Here is a 23,432-nt window from a genome sequence, read left to right as displayed (position 1 = left end):
CGCTAGTTCTTGGATCAATGGTAGCTCTTCAAGAGCACAGACAAGAGCAGTAGTGTTGGTTAAATCCGCGACTATCCTAAAATGTTCTTTGCTGTTGATGGATTGCTCACTCACCAGTTGTGAGTAAAAAAACTACGCTTGCCTTTTAACACCGCTAGTATTTTCAAACTCCCTCGTGTCATCGTTTTCTGCGGTCTGACGCCCAATCTTTGCGCCATTACATTTAAGATCATGCGGACCCGTCTTTTTCATATGACCTTTGGGTCAAGTCTGTCATAAAAATTGCATACTGATTCAGTCCCAGTTTGGGTAAAATTCCATTGGTTTTGAGAACTTGTCAAAGTTGTTGAATTCAGACCAGAAGGAAGCAGCATCTGTATGTTTTCTGGCAATATGGGGTTTTATTGATCTGGGAGTGGCTCGTGCGGATTCCTGCCACAATCTTTGCGCAAGGCTCTTTCCAGTTGGTGAACATTATGTTTAAGGTCATGGAATTCTTCGTCAAACCATTTATCAGCTTTGCGGACCTGTCTTTTCGTATGACCTTTGGGTCAAGTCTGTTGTAAACATCCACAGTGGTGTAATACAGAGGTACAGGGGAAGGGAAGGCGCATGTACATGCAGTAGGAGGGGAAGGGGAAGGAGCAGATGGGGTGGGGGAGGGGCACCACCACCACCACAGGCACCTCTCACCCTCGCTACACCACTGAACATCCGTACTGATTCTGTCCCAGATTGGGTAAAACTCCATTGAATTTGAGAACCTGTCAAAGTTGTTGTACTCGGACCAGAAGGAAGCAGCTTCTGTATGTTTTCTAAAAGTGCATTTATTGGTCGTGTGGATTCCTGCCACAGTAGGTTAAACTTGAACATGAAATGGCTGGACCATAAAGAGGTAATCCATTCCCCATCTCATAGAGCAATGCTAGGATGGGTTGTATCTTCCCTCATGGTGGTAGCGAGATCCAGTAAGTGACCCTTCTAGTTGGTGGGCAAAGGCATGGAGAGGGAGAATCCTAGAGATTCTAGAAAGGTAAAAGGTCCCTGAAAGGCTGGGTGTCTGTAAAATCTAAATACAGATTAATGTTTCCTGCTAGGAGGCAATAAGGGGTTGATAAGGTATTTCTGAGGACAAAATCCAAGAAATTGTGTTGAGTGGTTATCCAGTTCCCTGGGGATATTGTCACACCCCTAGCCATAAAGCTCGGTTTGTGTCAGGTAAGGGTTTGGCTAAACCTAGCCCAGTCATCAGAAGGGCTAATCAATGTGATAAGCTGGAGACAAAGAATAGGGAAAATTCTGTATTCCCCTTTAAATCTCAGTTAGCTGATCTTCGGGGAGTGGAAGACTATGAAGATAATAGCCTGGAACAGCCACAGTTCCCTTCCACCCCCCCTGCTAACTCCCAGCTGCAGAAACTGATTACAAGTCCTAGGAAAGCTAGGCAGAAACTGCATGCTGCCCCTCCCCCTCAGAGAACAGGGCGTGTCCGCCTCAATGCATTAGAGGCTGCTCTGAGGAGAAGGCAGGCAGTCTGCCCTGAGCCACCTCAGGAAGGAGGTGTTCAGGACGGTGCTCCTGAGCCTCACTGCTCTTCTGACATTGAGATGTTGGATTCAGCCACTGACCCTGTTGCTAACCAGCCAGCAGAACCCGAACTCATGGATTGCCTGGAAACTGCTAGCATTCCTGCAGTTATTCCTATGGAAGAAAGTTAAGTTCCATGACTGGGGGGGGGGGGGGGGGTTTGTGTGCATGCTCAGGTTAGCAACTGTTTAGGCCTCTTCTCAGCAACTGTTTGTACTTGAGAGAAGAATGGGAGCAGTGCTGAACTCCTGTTTTGGGACCTGAAAGTAAAAACGTTTTTTTTGCTGTGTGAAGATGAATTGAGCTGGACTGTTTAAGTTTATATTTTTGGTTTTTGAATGCTGTGGGTGAGGAAGTAGTTATTGGGGAAGAATCCACTTGTCATCCTTGGTAGGATTGCGGGGCCATTTGTGGCATTCTGTTGTGACAGAGTTAAATTGTGGATTCGGCTACTCCCCTCCCCCGCCAACTTCTTTTAAGTTGGCTGGGGCCAAGCCTGTTCTAACCTAGGCTTGGACACCACACTGGTTTGGTGCTAGGAAAGAAGTAGACTAGAGTTGGCTGCCTCTATTTAAAGGCAGAACATTGAAGACTGTTTGCTTCTACTTACCTGGAATACCTGCATGAAGGTGTGAGCTGTAGGATACTGTTTTGCAGCTCAATTTTTGTGTTCATGTTGTACCTTTTTGTTGATGGTTTTGGAAAAGATTGCACAGAAGTCTGTTCCAGGGGCATTACCCAATAAACTGAGACTTGAGTTATTTTTGAAATTGACTCTTTGGAATTTTGCTTTCCCTTATATTGAACTTTGTGACCAGCAGGACTTCCAGCTTCTCCTGGAAGCACGTCGGATGAGGGCTATTTTGAGCGCTGACCGGAAACATACCTATCCACGGGTCACCGGCGGTGCCACAATATGTAGAACAAAATGAAGATGAGAGGATCTTTCAAACTGTTATCCTCTGTGCCCGCAACCCTATCTCCCAGGCTCTATCTTTGGTTCACTGGCTGCCCGTAGCCAAACGTGTCTACAAAGGCCTGATGACTAAGCTTCCTACATACGTGCCAAACAAGTCCCTCTGCTCCCGTCGACTGCAAAACGCCATTTCTACACCTACTTCATACCAAGCCACTGGAATCAACTGCATTGTAACTATGTCAAATTTATCCTGTCAATTTCATATTATGTATATTGGTATTAGATCCCTAGTATGTGTTGTTAGGATAAAATTTGTATTGAAAAACCCTGCACTGTAACTATGGCAAATTATACCTGTAAACTGTATACTATGGGCTCCTTTTACGGAGGCGCATTAGGGCCTTAAAGCGAGGAATAGCATGCGCTAAAATGCCGCGCGCGCTAGCCGCTACTGCCTCCTCTTGGTAGTTTTTCGGCTAGCATGCACTAATCCGTTGTGTGCGTTAAAACGCTAGTGCACCTTCGTAAAAGGAGCCCTATGTATATTGGAATTACATCCCTAGTATGTGTTGAGTTAGGATATAGACTTGCATTTGAAAAAATACCCATGAACTATAACTGTGGCAAATTGTAACCTGTTAACTGTATATTATGTATGTTACCTTGAAACCCGTTCTGAGCTCTTTGAGGAGAATGGGAAAGAAAACAAAATAAATAAATAAAGGATAAGCAGACGTGTGTGCAGACGGTGTTCTCGTCCATCCTCCGTGTTGAGGGTCAAGGCCAAGGCAGGGAAGCTCACATTCTGGAGATCAAGGCACAGCTGTACAGATGGTGTGGTCGAGGGCATTACATTACATTACAGTACATTTATAGACCGCAAAACCTTCCAGATCAATGCGGTTTGCATAAGCAAGAGACTACAAAACTGCGAATAACAGAATTAGTGACTTACCCCCTCTTCTACAAAGAGGTTAGCGCATGCGTTGATTTAGCACACGCTAAAACACTTAGCACACCTTTGTAACAGAGGGTCTTAGTCATTAATTTCTCAAAAATTTTACAATCAAAGATGCTTTCAATAGTTTACGGAAGTGCGGATAGGAGCCTGATGAAGCAAATAAGGTACATAACTCGGAATCCTGACTGGCTGCTTGGAATGCAATTGTTCGATGTAAAAATTTCTTGAATAGGCAGCCACGCATGGAAGGAAATAGAAGCACCGACGTAATCTGCAGTGGACGTTCTACTTTAAGGAGCGAAATTGATCCAGAAAATAATTGGGAGCTTGACTGTGTAAGGCTTTATAACATAAACATATAAATTTAAATAATACCCTGGCCTCAAAAGGCAATCAATGCAGCTTTCTATAATAGGGAATAATGTGATCCAACTTTCTCAAAGGTTTTACTGTAATATAGGAAATAAGATTGTAGGGGTGTTTCCTTATTTGCACCTGAAGGTTAGACCTCTCTGACATCACTGAAGCCTTTGCTTGCATAGGCCACCACATGCTTGTCAGAGTCGTATTTCTGGTACAGGACAGCACTCATAGAGTGTTCGGAGAATCTCAGGTCGATGAAAAATTCATGACCACTCTCGGGGTAGGCCAGACAAGGAAAGCGACTAAGCTGATATTTCATCTCTTGCATAGCATCTTCCTGTTCAGGACCCCCAAGTCCAAGGTACAGCCTTCTTCAGTAAGGCGACCAAAGGTCTAGAGATCTCTGCATACTGATCTATGAACTGTTGAGAATAGTTGCATATCCCCAAGAAGGAACGAAGTTCCGTCAGTTAGGTAGGTCTCCTCAACTGTTGTAGGGCCTGCATCCTTTTCTTCTGTGGTCGAAGACCTTCAGAGGAAATTTCATACCCTAGGTAGTTCAGAGATGTTCGGCACCATTGACCTTTGGCAATGGTCAATTTAGCTCCTGCATTCTGCAATTGTTGGAACACATGTTCTACCTCTTCCAGGTGTTTCTGTAAGGTGGGACTCTTGATCAGGATGTCATCCACATAGACCAGAGTTCCTCGAGCTTCGGCATCTGGAAGGGCTTTGTAGAGAAATATGTTGAACTCTGCAGGAGAGTTCAGAAAACCAAAAGGTGTTCTATTCCAAGTGTACTGTTTCTCCCCATAGGTAAATGCTAGTTTGTATTGATCCGGTGGATGTACAGGGACTGTCCAAAATCCAGACGCTAAATCCAAGCTGGTAAAATACTTAGCTCCTTTGATGGTAGTCAAGTTTAGGTCAAGATGGGCCATAGGCCACCTGGACAAGGGTACCTGCTTGTTTAGCTGTCGATTGTCCAAGATGATTCTCCAACTGTTATTCTTCTTCAGGATTGGCCACAAGTGAGAGTTGTATGTACTGTTACAAGGCCTAATGATACCCCTAGCTTCCAGGGTATCAAGTATCTCTTGCACGGACTTGTAGGAGGCCAAAGGAATCTTATACTGATGCACGATGACGGGCTTACTGTGTGGATCCGTAGGAATCTTTATCACATGAGGTCAGTCAGGCTAGTGTCATAAGAATCCACTGCAAACAGGTCTCGATACTTGTATAGCAACTGTGCTAACTGAGCCTTTTCTTCTCAGAAGAGCACGTATCAGCTAGGTCCACTTGTTCTTTTACCATGGCATCAAACTCAGAAAAAGGTTGGTTGGAGGAGATTTCCACTTGGTCTTCAATCTGTTCTTGCAGAGATGAAGATTCAATGGCATGCACAGCATTGGATTGGTCAGACAGAGCTAACTTCCTGGATAAAATTAAATAATCATTCTCCACTCTTACATGGGATGTTGATGAATCATATGGCCAGAGGAAGTCCAGTAAAATGAGTCCTCTTGGTGAGGTAAGTATACGGTCCGGCATGATGTCCTCCCCCCCCCATGGCAGAAGTCGACAATGGAAGACAAGCTGCCAATGATAGGCAAAATTACCTCAACATCAGGAAAAGATTCACCCACCAGAAAACCCAGAGGTTCTCCAGCAGAAAGTAGGACTTCAGTAGGTTGAGCATTGATAATCAACACATGGAAAGAAGAGTTAGGTACTTCAAGACAAGGTGAAGCACCTAAAGAAAGACCATGCTTGAGAAAAAATGAATTTGAGTTGAAAAAGCCAATATCATCGAGCATGCGTTGACCATGGGCCAAACGAAGGGGCAGAGCGAAATCCTGCACAAGACCAGGAATCTTGACGTCTTCAGCACAGACCACTTCACAAACTTGAGGAAGAGGTTGTCCAGCCTTCAGACCATCCATCAGGTCCACACCTTCTACCGGGGTGCCTTGCAATCTGCTCCAAAGCACACAGTTCACCAAATGTGTGTAGGCCTCTCACCACAGAAAAGTGATGAGCGAAAGTCTTAGAACCCAGAGTCAGTGAAAGGCTACAAACCCCAACAAGAGGCTTGACACCCTGACCTGGTATAGGTAGGTAAGTAGAGTGGCGCCTAAAAATGGAACTGGTGTGATTCGCTAAAGTTGATGGAAAAAGAATTCACTGATCATGGAGATGTCACTACGTAGTAACACTTGAGCTTGAACCGGGACAGAACCGTGCAGGTGGACATCAACAGACAAGTCAGTATCATCCTGGTGAAGTACAGCCAGCAGATGAGGATGAGAAGTCAGAGAACTGGAAACAGATGAGGTGGGTTCTTGGACGGTCTCTTGAGGTGGTTCCAGCATGGGGAATGTAGACTTCAGAATAATCTCCAAATGGTCAGCCCGGAGAACAATGTCAGATATTTGTTCCTTGGGAACACTGACAATCTCATGGCCTGTGGGACCCCCCCTCTGGAGCTTTAGCGTACCATAACTCCAAGATGTGAGGATCCGCTGAATGCAGGAAATTGATTCGAATTGAAGAATCTTTTCGCTCCACAGTGCTGGCAACCTGGGACCGGCATGTAGTCTGCACCTTCCCGTAAGGAAGAGGACGCGTAACCTGGGCCCAGACTACTTCTTGGACTTAGTCCAAAATAGGCCTCAATCTCTTCAAAAGATTGTTTCCAATCAAAAACTCCTCTCCTGGACTAGTGGTCTTTGGGATCTTTTAGTATTGGGGTAATTAAGATTTTGCCAAGTTCCGGAGGGAACTGTCCTTCTTTGAGGGTGGCTTGCAGCCATAGCGTGAGACAAGCTATGAATTTAGTGGACACTGTGGCTAGTAGGTAAGGGGGACAGTTGTTCAAATCACAAGAGGATTTGCTGTATTTTTTGTACAGTCGGTCAAGGTCTGACCATTGTGTCGTTGGGAAATTGGTCCAGATCCTGTCTGCTGAAATGGCTTCATCTGTTGTGGGTTTTATTTGAATCTCTTCTATGATGTTTTGAGTGTTGTTGAATGTGGTTCTAATTGTGATTATTTTATGTTTGAAGTGGTCGGCTAGTTGAGAAGCTGTTGGAGTCTGTGTTCCTTGGGTGGTGAGGAAGGGTTTGGTGTCGGTGAGATTTTTTACAATGCTGAAAAGTTTTTTGGTGTCTGGTTTTTCGGTGCCTATTAGTTTGGAGTAGTAGTCTTTTCGTTTTTCCTTCATTTTGATTTTGTATTGCTTGATTTGGGATTTCCAATCTGTTTTAATGTGGTCTTGTTTCTGTTTTTTCCATGACCTTTCTAATTGTCTACATTGCCTTTTTAGGTGTAGGAGTTCGGCGTCAAACCATTTGTCTGAAGGTCTGCATATTTTGTTTTTTGTTTTTAGAGGTGCTAGTTTGTTCAAAGTGGCTTCACTTGTGGAACGCCAGGTGTTTATGAATTCTTTGGGGTTGTTTAAATCTATTGCTGGATCTATTGTGTCCCAGAATGTATTAGGAGTGTGTGGCGCGGTGGTTGAAGCTACAGCCTCAGCACCCTGGGGTTGTGGGTTCAAACCCCACGCTGCTCCTTGTGACCCTGGGCAAGTCACCTAATCCTCCAGAGCCCCAGTTACATTAGAGAGATTGTGAGCCCGCCGGGACAGATAGGGAAAATGCTTGAGTACCTGATTGTAAAACCGCTTAGAAAACCTTGATAGGCGGTATATAAAATCCTAATAAACTTAAACTTATTAGGTTTGATTTTCTGTCTGGACTTGAAGCTTGTTATGCGTGGAGTAGGTTTGATGTTATTATGCTCCCAGTTGATAGTGAAGGTGTACTTGTAGTGGTCAGACCATAAGGTGGGATGCCATGTACCGTTGGTGATGTGGATGTTTTGTGTGTTGAGGTTGGGAGATGTGTACGCGGCAATATCAAGTTGATGGCCCTTTTCATGCGTGGGTTCGGGGTTGAGTATTTGGTAAGATAGGGTGTTGAGGAATGTAAGAATATCCACTGCTTGTTTGGAGGTGTTGTCTTCTAAGTGGAGATTAATGTCTCCTAGGATCAGGTTGTGTGTGGAAGAGAGGGAATTATGGAAGATAAATTCTTCAAGTTCTTGTTTAGAGGTGTTCCATTTTCCTGGTGTGACATAGCAGAGAAGGCAGTTCAGAGTTCCTGTGAGTGTTGTCAGAGAGTTGGCAGGCTAGAAGGTCTAGGTGAGGGGTGGAGTGTTTGGTAAGGACTTTAATGTTGAGGTTGTTTTTTACAATGATTGCTAGACCTCCACCTCTTCTGTTTTCTCTGCATACTAGCTCTAATTTGTAACCGTTTGGGCAGAATTCAGTAATGCAAGGGTCTGAGTCGGAAGTGAGCCAGGTTTCGGCTAGGAAGAGGCAGCCTAGGTTATCTTTGATCAGCCAGTCTTTGATTAGTTCTGTCTTTGGGCTGATATGCGCATGCTATTGATGTGAATTTAGTGGGAGAGTTAGTAGTGAGTGTATTGATAAGTGTTCTAGATGGTGTATGAAGTTTTTGTGAGCTTGCCTTAGTTTTTGTTGGTGGTCTTTTCCCCCAGATTGTGGGAATGTTTTCTTGGTTGGATGAAGGACAAGGTATCAGGGTTCTGGGGGTTTGGAGTTTCCTATTGGGTTGAACCAGTCTGTGTGTTGTTGTGATGATAGGTATAGAATGTATGTGGTATCCTGCTGTTTTCCATTTATCTATGAGAAGGGAGAGCAGAAGTAGGACTAGGATGAGTTTAGGTATGCGTGTTGCCATTTTTTATTTTTTTTTTTTTGTGTGTGAATTGGGGTGTTAGTACTGAAGTTCTTTGCTCTATTGGTGTTAGCTGTCTTTTTGGAGGGCCTATGCCTATGCCTATACCTATAAGTAGGGTTCGTGTAGGAATTTTGAGTAAGTTGTGCGAGTGGGTGTAGGGGATTGTTCTTGGTGCTTATGGATGTTTAAACAGGATGGTGCAAGATGTCTATCAACAATTAAACATTACAAGGTATTTCAAAAATTAAGAATAACCAACTATTACAAGGTATTCCAACAATTAAGAATAACCAACAGTTAAGTATACTGACTAATAAGTATAACAATATATTCCTACAATTAAGTATAACAGGGTATACCAATTTTAACAAGTATAACAAGGTATACCAACAATTATGTCAAACAATTATGTCTAACAAGATACAGCAACTAGTTGGTAGTGGGTAAAGCTAAATGATTACCTGTACTTGGAGGGTTGTTTGTTTGTTCTTTTTATCACTGTTTTGTGAGCTTCAGAACCCTACGATCGTCACTGCGGCGCTTCACAAAGGCACGCACTAAGGCGCATGCACCTTTATCGTGCGCCTTCGTCGGCGCGCCGAACAGCTGAGCGCCGTTGGTGCTTCAGTCTTTTTATGTGTTCCCTCGCAGCCAGGGAGAGGGGCGGAGCACAGCTCCCACGCTGTCCTCTCCTCGGGGAAGTGCTGGTCTGCCTTCTCCCGCTGGTGGTCAAAAAGGTGGCCCGAACAAGAGGCTGCAATCTTTTTATGTGTTCCCTCACGGCCAGGGAGAGGGGCGAAGCAGAGCTCCCACGCTGTCCTCTCCTCGGGGAAGCGCTGGTCTGCTTCATGCAATGAGTGGTGGACACCTGGAATGCTCTCCCAGAAGAGGTAATTGTGGAATCCACCGTTCTAGGATTTAAGGGTAAGTTAGATATACATCTCCTTATGAGTGGCATGAAGTGACATGGGTAAGGGTAAGCTAGATGCACTTCTCTTTACGAGAAGCTTAGAGCGATATGGGGACCAAAACTATGCCAGGGTACACCTGGCGGGGCCTCCACGTGTGTGGATCACCGGACTTGATGGACCTAGGGTCTGTTCCGGAGATGGCACTTCTTATGTTCTTAGTCTGTGGTAGGATGTGAGGGAGCTCGCATCTTATCATAGGTTACTCTGCATCTTCTATAATAATTAAGACCTGAAAAGTTACCTCTTGTGATTCTCTGCCTGAGAGAGAGAACCGGACTTTTATACAAATCTGGATTCCATCACATAAAGGAAACCTTTGCTGCCAACCTAATTTACAGCTGTTCCAGTGACTAACGGACTCTTGTTCCTGTACCAAAAGAATTCTTATCTTCAGTGCTGAGTAGAAGACATTTTCCCTTTCACCTGATTCTGTGCTATGGCCTAATCAGATGGTGAGATTACATTACATTACAGATTTCTATTCCGCCATTACCTTTCGGTTCAAAGCGGATTACAAAAAGAGCTATGGAAGAAGGGTTACAACGTTAGATCAGAGGTTGCCAAGAGAGAGAAAAGTAGGATCTGGGGTTAGGGACTTATCTATCTTATCAGCTGGGGTTAGATAAATGAATCTTATTGTGGTTCGGGATAAGGAGAAGTGAAGCACCTGTGGTGATAAGCTATATTTTTAGTTTGCTGCTAATCAGGAATTATTATTATAAGGAATTATTTAGAGTGTAAGAATTAGTTTTACTCATTTATCTAGCAAGTGTGGTGTAATAATTATGTAATGAGATATATGTATGTACAGAGACATTGTGAACAATAATTAGTTATTGCTGCTGGCTTATGAATTTATTTTTCTATTTTCATAATAAAAGTATTTCATATAGCCTTGGTCTCTATGCTTCTTAGTATAAACTGGCAAAATAATGAACCTTGGGTAAGGAGATTATGGTTTCCCCTTGCATCTGACTAAGACAGGCACGTATTTGTTTATGTAACTGATTAGTCATCCATAAATCTTTCTACAGTTTGGGGGCATCGTCCACGGGTTATTTTGTTCCAGTTTTGCTTTGTTTACTTTACTTGTCATCATGTCTATGAGTAATGAACTCTTATCAGTCACTAGACAGTTTAATGATTCTTCTGCTCTGGTTGAGAGCGAAGACTGTATTTTGCCTGCTGATTTGTTTCCCTACAAGGACAGGTTAGCAACTCTGGCTCTATCTGTTCGTTCTCTCACTGCCTGCTGTGCTGGAACCACCTCAAGAGACCGTCCTGTCCTGTCCTGTCTCGGTCCTGTCCCAGTTTACTTGATATGACTTCCGAAGTGACTTTGATCACTCAGGGATTATTCCACCGTTTGAAGGCTATCCTGGATACCCAGACTCCACTGAAGATTATTCCCTGTGATTTGTCTTTGGTTGCTTATGGTCATCAGAACATTGAGACAGTTGGTCAAACCTGGCTTACCTTGCAGTTAGGCAAAATGACTGTCAAAGGCCCAATAGACAACCCAACAAACTACAGACCAATCGCTTCTATACCTCTATACGTCAAACTCATAGAGGGTCTAGTAGCACAATATCTCGCCAATTACCTAGAAGACCACCACATTCTACAACCTACTCAATCCGGATTCAGAGCCAATCACAGCACTGAAACTCTTCTGGTTTCCCTACTAGATATAGCCCGTCAGCACCTCAGCAAAGGAAATAAGATTCTAATCATCCAACTAGATCTTTCAGCAGCATTTGACTTAGTTGACCATTCCATACTACTCCAGATTCTAGATGCCACAGGAATATCAGGTAATGTTCTCAACTGGTTCCAAGGATTCCTCAAAACAAGATCATACAGAGTCAAGTCAAATGATCTTTTATCCGACCCTTGGACAAACCCCTGCGGAGTTCCACAAGGATCCCCTCTATCGCCCATACTTTTCAACCTCTTCATAGCATCCCTAGGCATTGCCCTAGATGCCCTAAACATTACATCCTTCAGCTATGCGGATGACATAACCATCCTCCTCCCCTTCGACATCCAAGACCCCATCTCCAAAGACCGCCTGAATACAACAATGGATACTGTAGAAAAATGGATGAGGAACCACAAGTTAAAACTGAATGCGGAAAAAACCACAAGTTAAAACTGAATGCGGAAAAAACAAAATTCCTGCTACTAGAGAAGAAACAAAAACCATCCCTAACAGAACTAGATGTAAACACAATCAGATATCAATACAGAATACTCTCAAAATTCTGGGAACACACCTAGACAGAGGCTGCACAATGCAAACACAAATACACAAAACCATAAAAAAAGCATTCTTCACCATGCGAAACCTAAGAAAAATAAGAAAATTCTTTTCCAAAGAACACTACAAGATCATTGTACAATCCCTCATACTCAGCTCCTTAGATTATTGCAACAGCCTCTACCTACCTTGCCCAAACACTATGATAAAACAACTACAGACCATTCAGAACACAGCTATCAGACTCATATACTCGCTCAGCAAATTTGACCACGTCACCCCCGCCTATGTAGACTCTCACTGGCTTCCGATAAAAGCAAGAACTCAATTCAAATTCTATTGCTTACTATTCAAAGTAACCCATGGTATGGCCCCCAGTTACCTAAACAACCGCCTTCACCGCTACCGATTACCCAGATCAAGCAGAACTCAGAATCTTTTCACCTTCCCCCCTCATAATGGTACCCGACGTAAGAAACTTTACGACAGCCTTCTAGCAACACAGGCAGCGAAAATTGACCCCCACTATCACCAAACTGATGATCAAAACAACAGACATCAAAGTGTTTCGAAAAGATATCAAAACATTTCTTTTCAAAAAACACATCCTAACCCACTATTCCCCTACCCAATCGCACACGCAATCTCCCCAGCAAATAACACATTAGTCAACCATCAAACCTCTTATACCAATAATATCCAGACTCCTAAATAAGCATCACCCATAGGTATCCATTTAACCTATTCCTAAATAAGCATCTCCCATAGGTACCCATTTAACCTATTCCTTCAATGTTAGGTATCCTTCTTCAGTTACCTAGATTGTTTTCCCCACACTACCCTGTAACTGCTTGAACCCTGTTAAGTTATTCTATCGACAAATTCCAGATATCTTATAACTGTATTTCTATACCACAACATGTACCGGTAATTTACTTGAAGCGTTGTTATGTAATTCTCTCGGTAATGTCCTGATCTCTTTTAACTGTAATCTGCTTAGAACCGCAAGGCACAGGCGGAATAGAAATCACAAATGTAATGTAATGTAATGTAACTTCCTGATATTTGTCCTGAACTTGTCCCCCTTAGCTTCAGCCCATGTCCTCTTGTCCGTGCCACATTGTACATTGTAAATAATGTTTTTTCCTGCTCTATTTTGTCGATTCCTTTCTGTATTTTAAAAGTCTCGATCATATCCCCTCGCAGTCTCCTTTTCTCAAGGGAGAACAACCCCAGTCTCTTAAGTCTTTCCTCGTAATCCAAGTTCTCCATACCTCTCACCAGTTTTGTTGCTCATCTCTGCACCCTCTCTAGCAGTTTTATATCCTTCTTTAGGTATGGAGACCAATGCTGGACGCAGTATTCCAAGTGTGGTCTGACCATCGCTCTATAAAGCGGCATTATAACTTTCTCTGATCTACTCGTGATTCCCTTCTTTATCATGCTTGGCATTCTATTCGTGTTCTTCGCTGCCGCCGCGCATTGCACCAACGGCTTCAGTGTCCTATCGATTAATACTCCCAGGCCCTTTTCCTGTTCAGTTTTTCCAAGAGTTGCACCTGACATACTATACTTGTGTTCCTTATTTTTTCTGCCTATGTGCATCACTTTGCATTTTTCCACATTAAACTTCATCTGCCATTTATCTGCCCAATTCTGCAATTGACTCAAGTCACTCTGGAGTTCCTCACTGTCCTTCTGCGATTTGATGGCCCGGCATAGCTTTGTGTCATCTGCAAACTTGGTGATATCACTGGATGTTCCATCCTCTAGATCATTGATGAAGATATTAAATAAGATGGGCCCAAGTACCGAGCCTTGGGGCACACCGCTAGTCACATTTTCCCAGTCCAAGAACTTCCCATTTATGCCTACTCTCTGCCTTCTGCCTATCCATCTTAGTATATCTCCTTCGATTCCATGGCCCTGCAATTTCCTGAGGAGTTTTACATGTGGAACTTTGTCGAATGCTTTCTGAAAATCCAAGTATATAATATCCACCGGTTCTCCATTATCAATTTGTCTGTTCACTGTCTCAAAAAATTGAAGTAGGTTCATCAAGCATGACTTCCCTTTCCTGAATCCATGTTGGCTGGCTTTCATCAGGTCGTGTGTGTCTAGGTGCTGGGTTATGCTATCCTTGATCAGTGCCTCAACCATCTTCCCAGGGACCGACGTGAGACTCACAGGTTTATAGTTGCCCGGTAATTCTCTTGATCCTTTTTTGAATATCGGTGTAATGTTGGCTATCTTCCAGTTGTCTGGTATCTGCCCTGTTTTGATTGACAGGTTGGCAAGTTTTTGGAATAGTTCTCCAATTTCCACTTTTAGCTCTTTCAAGACTCTCGGATGAATTCCGTCCGGTCCAGGAGATTTGTCGCTTTTGAGTTTGTCGATCTGGCGGTAGATCTGGTCCAAGTCCACTTCTACTGTGGTAAGGCTGTCCTCTGTTACTCCTTGGAACACTTTCATTGCTTCTGGAATTGTTGCAGTGTCTTCTTTTGTAAAGACAGATGCAAAGAATGAATTTAGTCTGTCTGCGATTTGTTTATCTTCCTTGATGTACCCTTTCCTTCCCTGGTCGTCCAGCGGTCCCACCACCTCTTTTGTGGGTTTTCTCCCTTTCATGTACCTGAAGAAGGGCTTGAAGTTTTTGTCCTCCTGCGCTATTTTCTCCTCATAGTCCTTTTTGGCATCCCTCACCGCCCTGTGACACTTCTTCTGATCACCCTTGTGTTTATTCCAAGTTTCGATTGTTTTCGTGTGTTTCCATGCTTTGAAGGAGTCCTTCTTTTCTTTTATGGCTTCCTTCAACTCTTTAGTAAGCCACGCCGGCTCTCTTTTGCCTTTGGTTTTCTTTGATTTGGATATCCGCGGAATATAGAGGCTTTGCGCTTCCATGATAGTATTTTTCAGAAGGGACCATGCCTGTTCTACCGTTTTGACTTTGCCCATTTTTTTCTTGATCCGTTGTTTCACCATGGCTCTCATGCTAACATATCTTCCCCTTTTGAAGTTTAAAGTTGTGGTTGAAGTTTTGGTACTTTTCCCCTTCCCGACATCGAGTTTGAAGTTGATCATGTTGTGATCGCTCGTCCACAGCGGGACCGTGACTTCTACTTCCTTTGCCGTCCCTGTAATGCCGTTTAGGACCAAGTCCAAGGTGACGTTTCCTCTTCTCGGCTCTCCCACCAATTGTTCCAGGAAGCAGCCCCCTAGCACTTCCAGGAACATTGCCTCCTTGCCACAATTTGAATTTCCCAGGTTCCAGTCTATTCCTGGAAAATTGAAATCCCCCAAGATTATGACATTACCTGTCTTACATTCGTGTTTAATTTCCTCTGTCATTTCCAAGTCTGTTTCTTCCACTTATCCTGGCGGTTGGTAGTAAAGGCCAATCTTTGTGTCAACACCGTTGTGTCTGGGAATCTTTATCCAGAGGGATTCCAGCTTCTCTTTCTCTTCTGTCATAGTCTTTCTCACAGATTCTATTTCTTCACGAACATATAGGGCAAAACCTCCACCTTTCTGTCCCACTCTATCTCTTCTGTACAGTTTGTATCCCTGAAGTACTGTATCCCATTTGTTTTCGTCATTCCACCAGGTTTCTGTTATGCCAATGATTTCCAGTTCGTCATTCTTTGCTATTGCTTCTAATTCTCCCATTTTGTTTCTCAAACTTCTAGCGTTCGTATACATACATTTGAGTTCCCTTTGTGTTGCCTTCTTGGACTCTTTAAGCTTAGCAGTCTCCCCTGGTTCCTTCACGGTATCCTTTCTTGCTCCTGTATTGTCTCTCTTATATGCTTTGTGGTCATCCCCTCCTGTGTCTGAGTAGTTGTCCATGGTTCCTTCTTTGGGACAGCCTGTCGCCTAGACCATCGACTGGTGGTCGACTGTCGGCTTTCCCCTGACCTTTAGTTTAAAGCCTTCTCGATGGCCTTCTTGATGTTGCCTGCCAATACTCTTACTCCTTCCTCATTGAGGTGCAGTCCATCCTTCCTGTAGTACTTGCTTCTTCCCCAGAACGTTGTCCAGTTGTGCACGAAGTCAAAGCCTTCCTCTTCACACCATCGTCTCATCCAAGTGTTGATCGCTTGCAGTTCCCCTTGCCTCCTTCCATCCGCTCTTGGTACCGGGAGGATTTCAGAGAAGGCCACCTTCACCTCCCTGATCTTCAGTATTCTTCTGAGTGAGCAGAGCTGGCCCTTCATTTCTTCCCTGTCATACTTCCGTCCGCTCACATCGTTGGTTCCCACGTGGCTAAGCACAGCAGTGTCCTCTTCCCCTGCGCTGTCTATGATCCTGGAGATCCTGTTAGTCACATCCTTCACTCTTGCTCCTGACAGGCAGGTGACGATTCTATCCTCTCTCCCTCCTGCGGTGTAGCTGTCCACATGCCGTACTAAATTAATAATTAGGCATATTCTACTTGGTTCATCAGATGACCTCTCTGGACCAATCCAGAAACATAACTTAGATTAATTGCCTTTCTGTATAGAGTCATGCTCAGCCTGTGTGAATCTTGGGGGAGGAATTGCCCCTTTGCTTCTTATTTAACGAAGGCGCCTCTGTTTCATGGCCTTAGCGAGACTCTATACAGAAAGGCTATTCATCTAAGTTATGTTTCTGGCTCCAAAGTTACGGATTGGGTTAGGAACTGGTGAAATGGAAGGCGACAGAGAGTAGTAGTAAATGGGGCTCAGTCTGCCAGTGATGTGCCTCAAGGTTCAATTCTTGGGCCTGTTCTATATAACATATCTGTAAGTGATATTGAAGGGTTGTCTGGTAAGGTATGCCTCTTTGTTGATGATACCAAAATCTGCAATAGAGTAGATACCCCTGATTGTGTGAATAACATGAGGAAGGACCTGGCAAAGCTTGAAGAATGGTTCAGAATTTGGCAGCTAATATCTAATGCTAAGAAATGCAGGGGAATGCATTTAGGATGCAAAACCTGAGGGGCTAAAGAACTTCTGTGCACGAAAGAGGAGCGGAACTTGGGTGTGATCGTAAGAGATGATCTTAAGGTGACTAAATAGGTAGAAAAACTGATGGCAAAAACTATAAGGATGCTAGGGTGCATAGGGAGAGGAATGGCCAGTAGGAAAAAGGAGATAATGATGTCCCTATGTAAGAATGTGGTGAGACCTCATTTATAATATTGTGTACAATTCTGGAGCTCACATCTTCAAAAAGATATATCAGAATGGAGTTGGTCTAGAGCAGGGGTGTCAAACTTGGTCCTTGAGGGCCGCAATCCAGTCGGGTTTTCAGGATTTCCCCAATGAATATGCATGAGATCTATTTGCATGCACTGCTTTCATTGTATGCTAATAGATATCATGCATATTGTGACAGGGAAGCTCCTGTCATGGTTAAAAAGACTGCCCTTAAACCTGCAATCCCTAAAATAAAGCCTGTACACCCTGCTAAAAGCACTTGTTCAGTACAGCCAGAGAGATGGGAGAAAAGGCAGGTGAGGTCACAGCCAGAAATGCAGGCAGGGAGGGCACAGAAAACAGAGCCTATCCCCTATTACTCCTTTCCCAGAGCTAGAGTGAAACAGGAGATCAACCCAGAAGGGGGTGGAGTCAGCCACCATAGTTTGCAGGCTCGGAAGCCTCAAGTATCAAGTGTGCAGGGAGAGCAGGAGAGAGACACAGCTGCTCCCAATTGGGAAAGCAGAGTACCACATATGAAGGGCAGTTTCCACACTTCTCCTACTCCCCAGACAAGAAGATTTTCAGGAGGCCAGCCCACAAGGAAGGAAAGTCTAGCTCCAGGGAGATACAGTAACTTTCCCATTAAGCCTTGGGGTGAAGGGCTGGAAGTTTATCCTAAGGAAGAAAATGGTTTAGGAAAGCTGGTAAGCATGCAGAGAGGGGGATGGGAGGTAAAGCCAGAAGTGGATGACTTGATGGAAAGCCCCGGTTCCCTGGACACAGAATGGGAAATGTATAGTGGAGGTGACCCAGAAGAAAGTGTGCTTGTTGAGGACATGGACATAGGAGTGAGCAGTGTGTAATTGCTTCCTTCCTTCCTGTAAGGAGTCCAGTCACTGACATAGAGACCTGAGACGGAGGGAGGCTACAAACAATGATAAGGCAGCAGTGCCTAATTAAGAAAAGTGTTTCTTTGAACCTCATTTCTCCAAGTCTCCCTAAGAACTAAAGATAAAGGATGTTAGGGGCATATTTGGGTGGGTCTGAAGACCTTAGGTAATGGGAGGCTTGCCCCTCACAGCCAGTAAGGCAGGGCTGTGAACATCCTTCAAAGGGGACAGAGTGTTAAAGGGGGGAAAGTAGTAAAAGAGAAGATGTTTGTTTTTTTTGCTCTTATTGAAAAGATATTGGAAGAGAGAGAGAGCTGACACCTGCAGTGCTCAGCAGTGCTATAAGGAACTGTGGCTAAGAGAAGCCAGCGATCCTGAGAATATTGGACAGTAAAGGGACTGAAGAAGCATGTTTGATTTTTCTTGATTATTCCTTTTTGTTGATAAGGACTGTCCCGTCCCTGGATGGAAGCTCCAAGATAGTGCTCTGGTCCTAAGTGTAAAGGAACTTGATAAGCAAGGCTGGGCAGAACATTGGTTCGTTGTGAGAATTTTTTTTTCTCTTTTGTGTTTGCATCAATAAACCTGGAGAGTCTGGTTAAGAAATCTAGTGTCCGGGTTTTCTTCCACCCACCATATAAAAGGCACACAAATAAATCTTGCCTGTGGTCCGAGCCGGGTTTGCCCACTCACCTGAGTCCTGGCACGGCTACAATATTCATTGGGGAAATCCTGAAAATCCGACTGGATTGTGGCCATAGAGGAGGGACTTTGACACTCCTGCTCTATAATGAGGGGACTTAAGATGAAGGTTAAAGGGAATAAACTAAGAAGTAACCTTGGAAAATGCTTTTCCATGGAAAGGGTAGTGAACTTGTGGAATTGCTTCCCGGTGGAGATGAAAAATGAATCTGAATTCAAGAAAGCTTGGAATAGTACATTGGATTTAAGGAGAGGAAGGGATAGTAGATGGCATGAATAGGCAGACTAGATGGGCCATATGGTCTTTATCTGCCTTCATTTTTTCTATTGTATGTTTCTATGAATATGGGACTGCTGATGGTTCCTATAGGAGTAAGTACAGCACTGCATGCATCTGGTAGTGCTATAGAAATAATAAAAGTAGTAGTAGCTCATTTTCTTCAATTTAATTATAAATTGTAAGAATGAACATGGCACCTTATAGATAATGTTGCTGCATCCCAATGTGGTGACAACTGACTTATGGAGAACAATGGTGGATTCATTCTTTAGAAACTGTTCACCTAAATGATATTAATTTGGAAGTTGAATGGTTATCATTGTTGTAAACAAAGGCTCTGATCAGGCTTTTCATAATTATAGCTTTTTGATTGGTTCTGTTTAGAAATGCCAAAGTACACTGACAATGAATAAAGGTAGTAGATTCCAAGAATCTTACAACAAGTTATCCCTGATGCAGTAATTATTCTCAGAACACGAATTCATGTCAGATTAAAGATGATCTTCAGTTATTTTTGTGAAAAGAATGGTGATAGGACATTTTAAAGATATAATTGGGAAAGATTTTGTGACACGTGAAAGCTAAATTTTCTTTGTTCTAATTTTTTTTACACTGTAAATATGGAAGTATTTATTTATTTAAAAAATTTCTATACCGGTTAAAACTAAACGGTTTACATGATTTACATACATAATATAGGGAATATTCTACTGGTGCCTTAGTTAATTAAAGAACGCCGTTAGACATGGCAAAAAAACAACAAGGTTGAAGCACTTACCAGTGCCTAAATAAAAGGCATCAGAATCATGCCCAGATAGGTGCTTTAGACTAGTAATTCCCATCCCTGTCCTGGAGGACCACTAGGCCAATTGGGTTTTCAGTATAGCCCTAATGAATATGCATGAGAGAGATCTGCATATAATGGAGGGGCCAGGCATGCAAATCTGCTCCATGCATATTCATTAAGGCTATCCTGAAAACCCGACTGGCCTGGTGGTCCTCCAGGACAGGGTTGGGAACCACTGCTTTAGACCACTGAACACCAAAGTAGGTGTGGTCAATGCTGGAAGTGGCATTAGGCTTCCTGAAGCGCCTATGTAGGCGCAATTGATACAAAGACAGGTGCCATAAATGTAGGCCCGGAAAACCCTATCTTTTCTGTAAGTGCAATTCTGAACTGGCGCCGATCTGTGATTGAAACCTGATCAGCGGCCACTTTTAAGGAGGCTGCTAATATCGGCTCCGGTTACAGAATCCATCCCTAAGTGACTGCAAAATATTCTTAGGGACTCTTTAACTAAAAGGTGTTAGAATCTGGGTTTAATATATCTTAATGTGTGTGCTAAGCCCAGATTCAACGTGGCACTTTTTAAAAACATTTTCCTTTTTCATTTTTTTCAGTCTGTACACTAATGTTGCCATTAGCACAAGATACCTGCTAAAAGTGAACCCGAGAACACTTACTGCAGAAAAAACAAGCTCAAATCTCTATGGGTACTTTTTCTTGGGGTAATTTTCAAAAGGAAACTATGAACATATTTTTGCTCTGAAAAATGTTATTTTTATGATAAGCATTTTCTTGTATGTTAAGCACACGTTAAGGTTTAATGTTTTTTAGTACATATAAAGGCCCCTTAGTTTTGGGGACCAATATTGTAGAGCTAGTGTGGGTGAAAACCATAGCTGTTCTGGTATACCCCCTAATTTTGATAAATTTACACATTAGATCTGCTTTATTAGTAATGTTTATTGAATTTTGGTGATTGTTTTTCCCATTATTTTATATATTTTTCTAGGGATTTATGCTTGTTGTTTTATAAATGCAACATATGTATTTATGCCTTAAAATAGCCTACCTGGAAGTTCCTGTATAAAGTTATATTTTCTCTGGGGAAGGTGTAAGTCTGCATGTGTATGGGTCAGTAGAAATTGGTGTATATGCATATATTTTATAAACTACTTGTATAAATGTCAATTCTGTCCCCAGTATATTCATTTTCCACCCATAGGTTTATCTATACATATAGCATGAAGAGCAAAGCAGAGGATATCAGCAATACAGACATGGCCATCTTCTCTACTGGATATTTGGACATTTTTTCCAAAATGTCTAAACTTGGATTTAGTAAATCCGACAAGAAGAGGCACTGGAGATGTCAAATCCAACCGAGTGATCAGAATTCCTTTATTAGCAGTTGGTATCAAAAGTTTAAAAACAAGCAACATACCAAAAGACAAAGTCCAGACTAGGATCCGAGTTTCGGCGATACCATTGCCTTCCTCAGGGGACAATTATGAACGTGTCGGCGTCTCTTCATCCAAAATAGGGGCCAAACTTGGATTTAGACATTTTTTCTATTGCATACAGTAAGCATTATGGCCTGGATTCTCTAAATGGCACTGTTGTCAGAAGCCACCTTAGCAGCGGCCGCCAATCATATAACAATCACACGATGGTGTCGTCCAGAGAATTGCATCGCCAGCAAAGGTAGGCGCTGAAAATGTAGGCCAGAGTTTTCAAGGCCTACATTTCTGGCACTTGCCTTTGATGTGAATCATGCCTGTGGAGGCACCTACAAGCACCTAATGCCACTTTGGGCATTAGCCACACCTACAGAGGGGCAATTCCAGCGTCATTTGTTTAGGTGCTGGTAAGGGCTTTTAAATTTTATTTACGTAGCATTTGAAATGGTATTTCCCTCTTAACCAGAGAATTACACGGAGACAAATTTGTCCCCGTCCCTGCAGGAACTCAAATGTTCCGTTCTGGCCCCATGAGTCTTATCGCTGTCCCTGTCCCTGCTCCGTTCCTGCAAGCTCTGCCTTAACTGCACAAGCCTCAATCACTTATGATTTTAAAGTGTTTGAGGCTTGTGCAGATGAGGACAGAGCATGCAGGAATGGGGCAGGGACAGGAAATGAACTCACCAGGACAGGATGGGAAAATGAGTTCCCATGGTGACGGGGAAAAATTTGTTCCCGTGTAATTTTCTACTCTTAGGTGCCTAAGTTTAGGCACTGTATATAGAATTTCCCCCTATGTTTTTGCAGCATCCACTTTTAATTGTGTACATTCTGCTTTACACACTCAAGTCACTTATAATATTATAACATCTTTTTAAAAAAAACCATAGTAAACAATGGCAGATAAAGGCCTGTATGGTCCATTCAGCGTGCCCGATCAGATTTCATTTTGCCTATTACGGTGCTTACAAAATCCAGGGTTTACTTTACAAATAAAGAAGTTCTAAGACAACACAGATTTTTTTTCTCCTTGCTTCCATACCCAGACCCCTTTGGGACTCCCCAGAACTAGAAGGTTCCTACTAGCAATAGACTTTCAGTTCTTCCTGTCTTCTCTACTCACAGTTCACAGTGACCCGGACTTGTTTCACATCTGCTGATGACACCTCGTTTGCAGCTTTGCACTCGTATTTGCCTGACTGTTCCCGTGTGATTCCGGTGATATCCAGGTATTCCTCTTCCCAGTTAAAATCACCATCTTTAGAAAAGAAAAAACAGCAAAAATTAAAACTTTTTTTTTTCTTTGAAATCTTATAATATTCAAGAATGATTCTCAGGAGGGAGGTGTGATAGCTCATTAGAGGACAGTACTTTTGATCCAACTGGTTTGGTTCTGGTTGAGACCAGTAGAAAGCCACATGGATTTAGGACCTCTTCTGGAGAAAAGGTCAATTCTTAGAATTTATTGCTGCAAATAGCTCAGGGCTGGATTTAAAATTTAAGATTACGCTGTTTTTAGGCAGAGGATGGTAGGGAAGGGAGCCCCCCTCCAAATATTAGGGTATGGGGGCTCCTGAGTCCTAGTTTTTGAGTATCTTTAGAATATGGCACCCTAGACTTAGACTTAGCCTTAATCCAGACCTAAAATAACTGAGATTGCCTGCCTTCACCCTGAAAAACCATCTATCATGGTAGGTAATTGTAAAATCCACTTATCCTGCCACCTTCCCATCCTTTCACAATACTTGAGCCTACCTGATTTCTGAATTTATGTCAGGTCTTGGGGTGGTATAGTAAGGGTGGTATCTGTTAGACTTAGGGGGCACTTCGCTTGAAGTAGTTGAGAAACATTCGTCTCTAGGTGACTATGGAGTTCACTCAGTAAGGGTCCCTTTTACAAAGCTACTGTAGCGATTCTCCAATGGCAAATGCACCAAAGTCCATTCAATTCCTATGGGCTTCAATGCATTTGCTGTGGCAGAATTCCTATCGCAGCTTTGTATAAGGAGCCCTAAGGCAGGAACTACTGTCTGTGCTATATCTTAAAAAAAACAGATTGCCGGGATTGCAAAGCATTAACTGATTCAACATGAGTTTGAAGTTGGTCGTAGTTTTGAAAGAAATAGAAAGTTTGATACTAGCCAGTGGTTATTTGGAATAAGAGGATCTGCATTACTTTTTTTCAAGGATGGCTTAAATGCTACTGGAACACTGCCTAAGTTTCAAACCTTAAAAAAGAAAGTTATATTGAGCATTGGAAAATAATTAATAACAATTAACTAATAAAAATAGTGCACATTTAGGGATCTTTTTACTAAGGTGAG

General features: G+C 42.9%; 1 protein-coding gene across 6 annotated transcripts in view; it reads right to left on the bottom strand.

Annotated features, from left to right (window-relative positions):
* The window catches only part of LSAMP (limbic system associated membrane protein), a 1,229,080-nt gene that overhangs the window by 133,765 nt on the left and 1,071,883 nt on the right, over positions 1 to 23,432 (bottom strand). For all 6 annotated transcript variants that reach the window (XM_033941214.1, XM_033941210.1, XM_033941211.1 and 3 more), the window contains one exon: positions 22,232 to 22,366. In XM_033941214.1, the coding sequence (XP_033797105.1) occupies positions 22,232 to 22,366 (135 nt within the window). The remainder of the gene's footprint in view (positions 1 to 22,231; positions 22,367 to 23,432) is intronic.

This window comes from Geotrypetes seraphini, chromosome 4 (assembly GCF_902459505.1).
Source record: "Geotrypetes seraphini chromosome 4, aGeoSer1.1, whole genome shotgun sequence".
NCBI classification, from domain to species: domain Eukaryota; kingdom Metazoa; phylum Chordata; class Amphibia; order Gymnophiona; family Dermophiidae; genus Geotrypetes; species Geotrypetes seraphini.
This window is presented reverse-complemented; position numbering and strand designations above follow the sequence as displayed.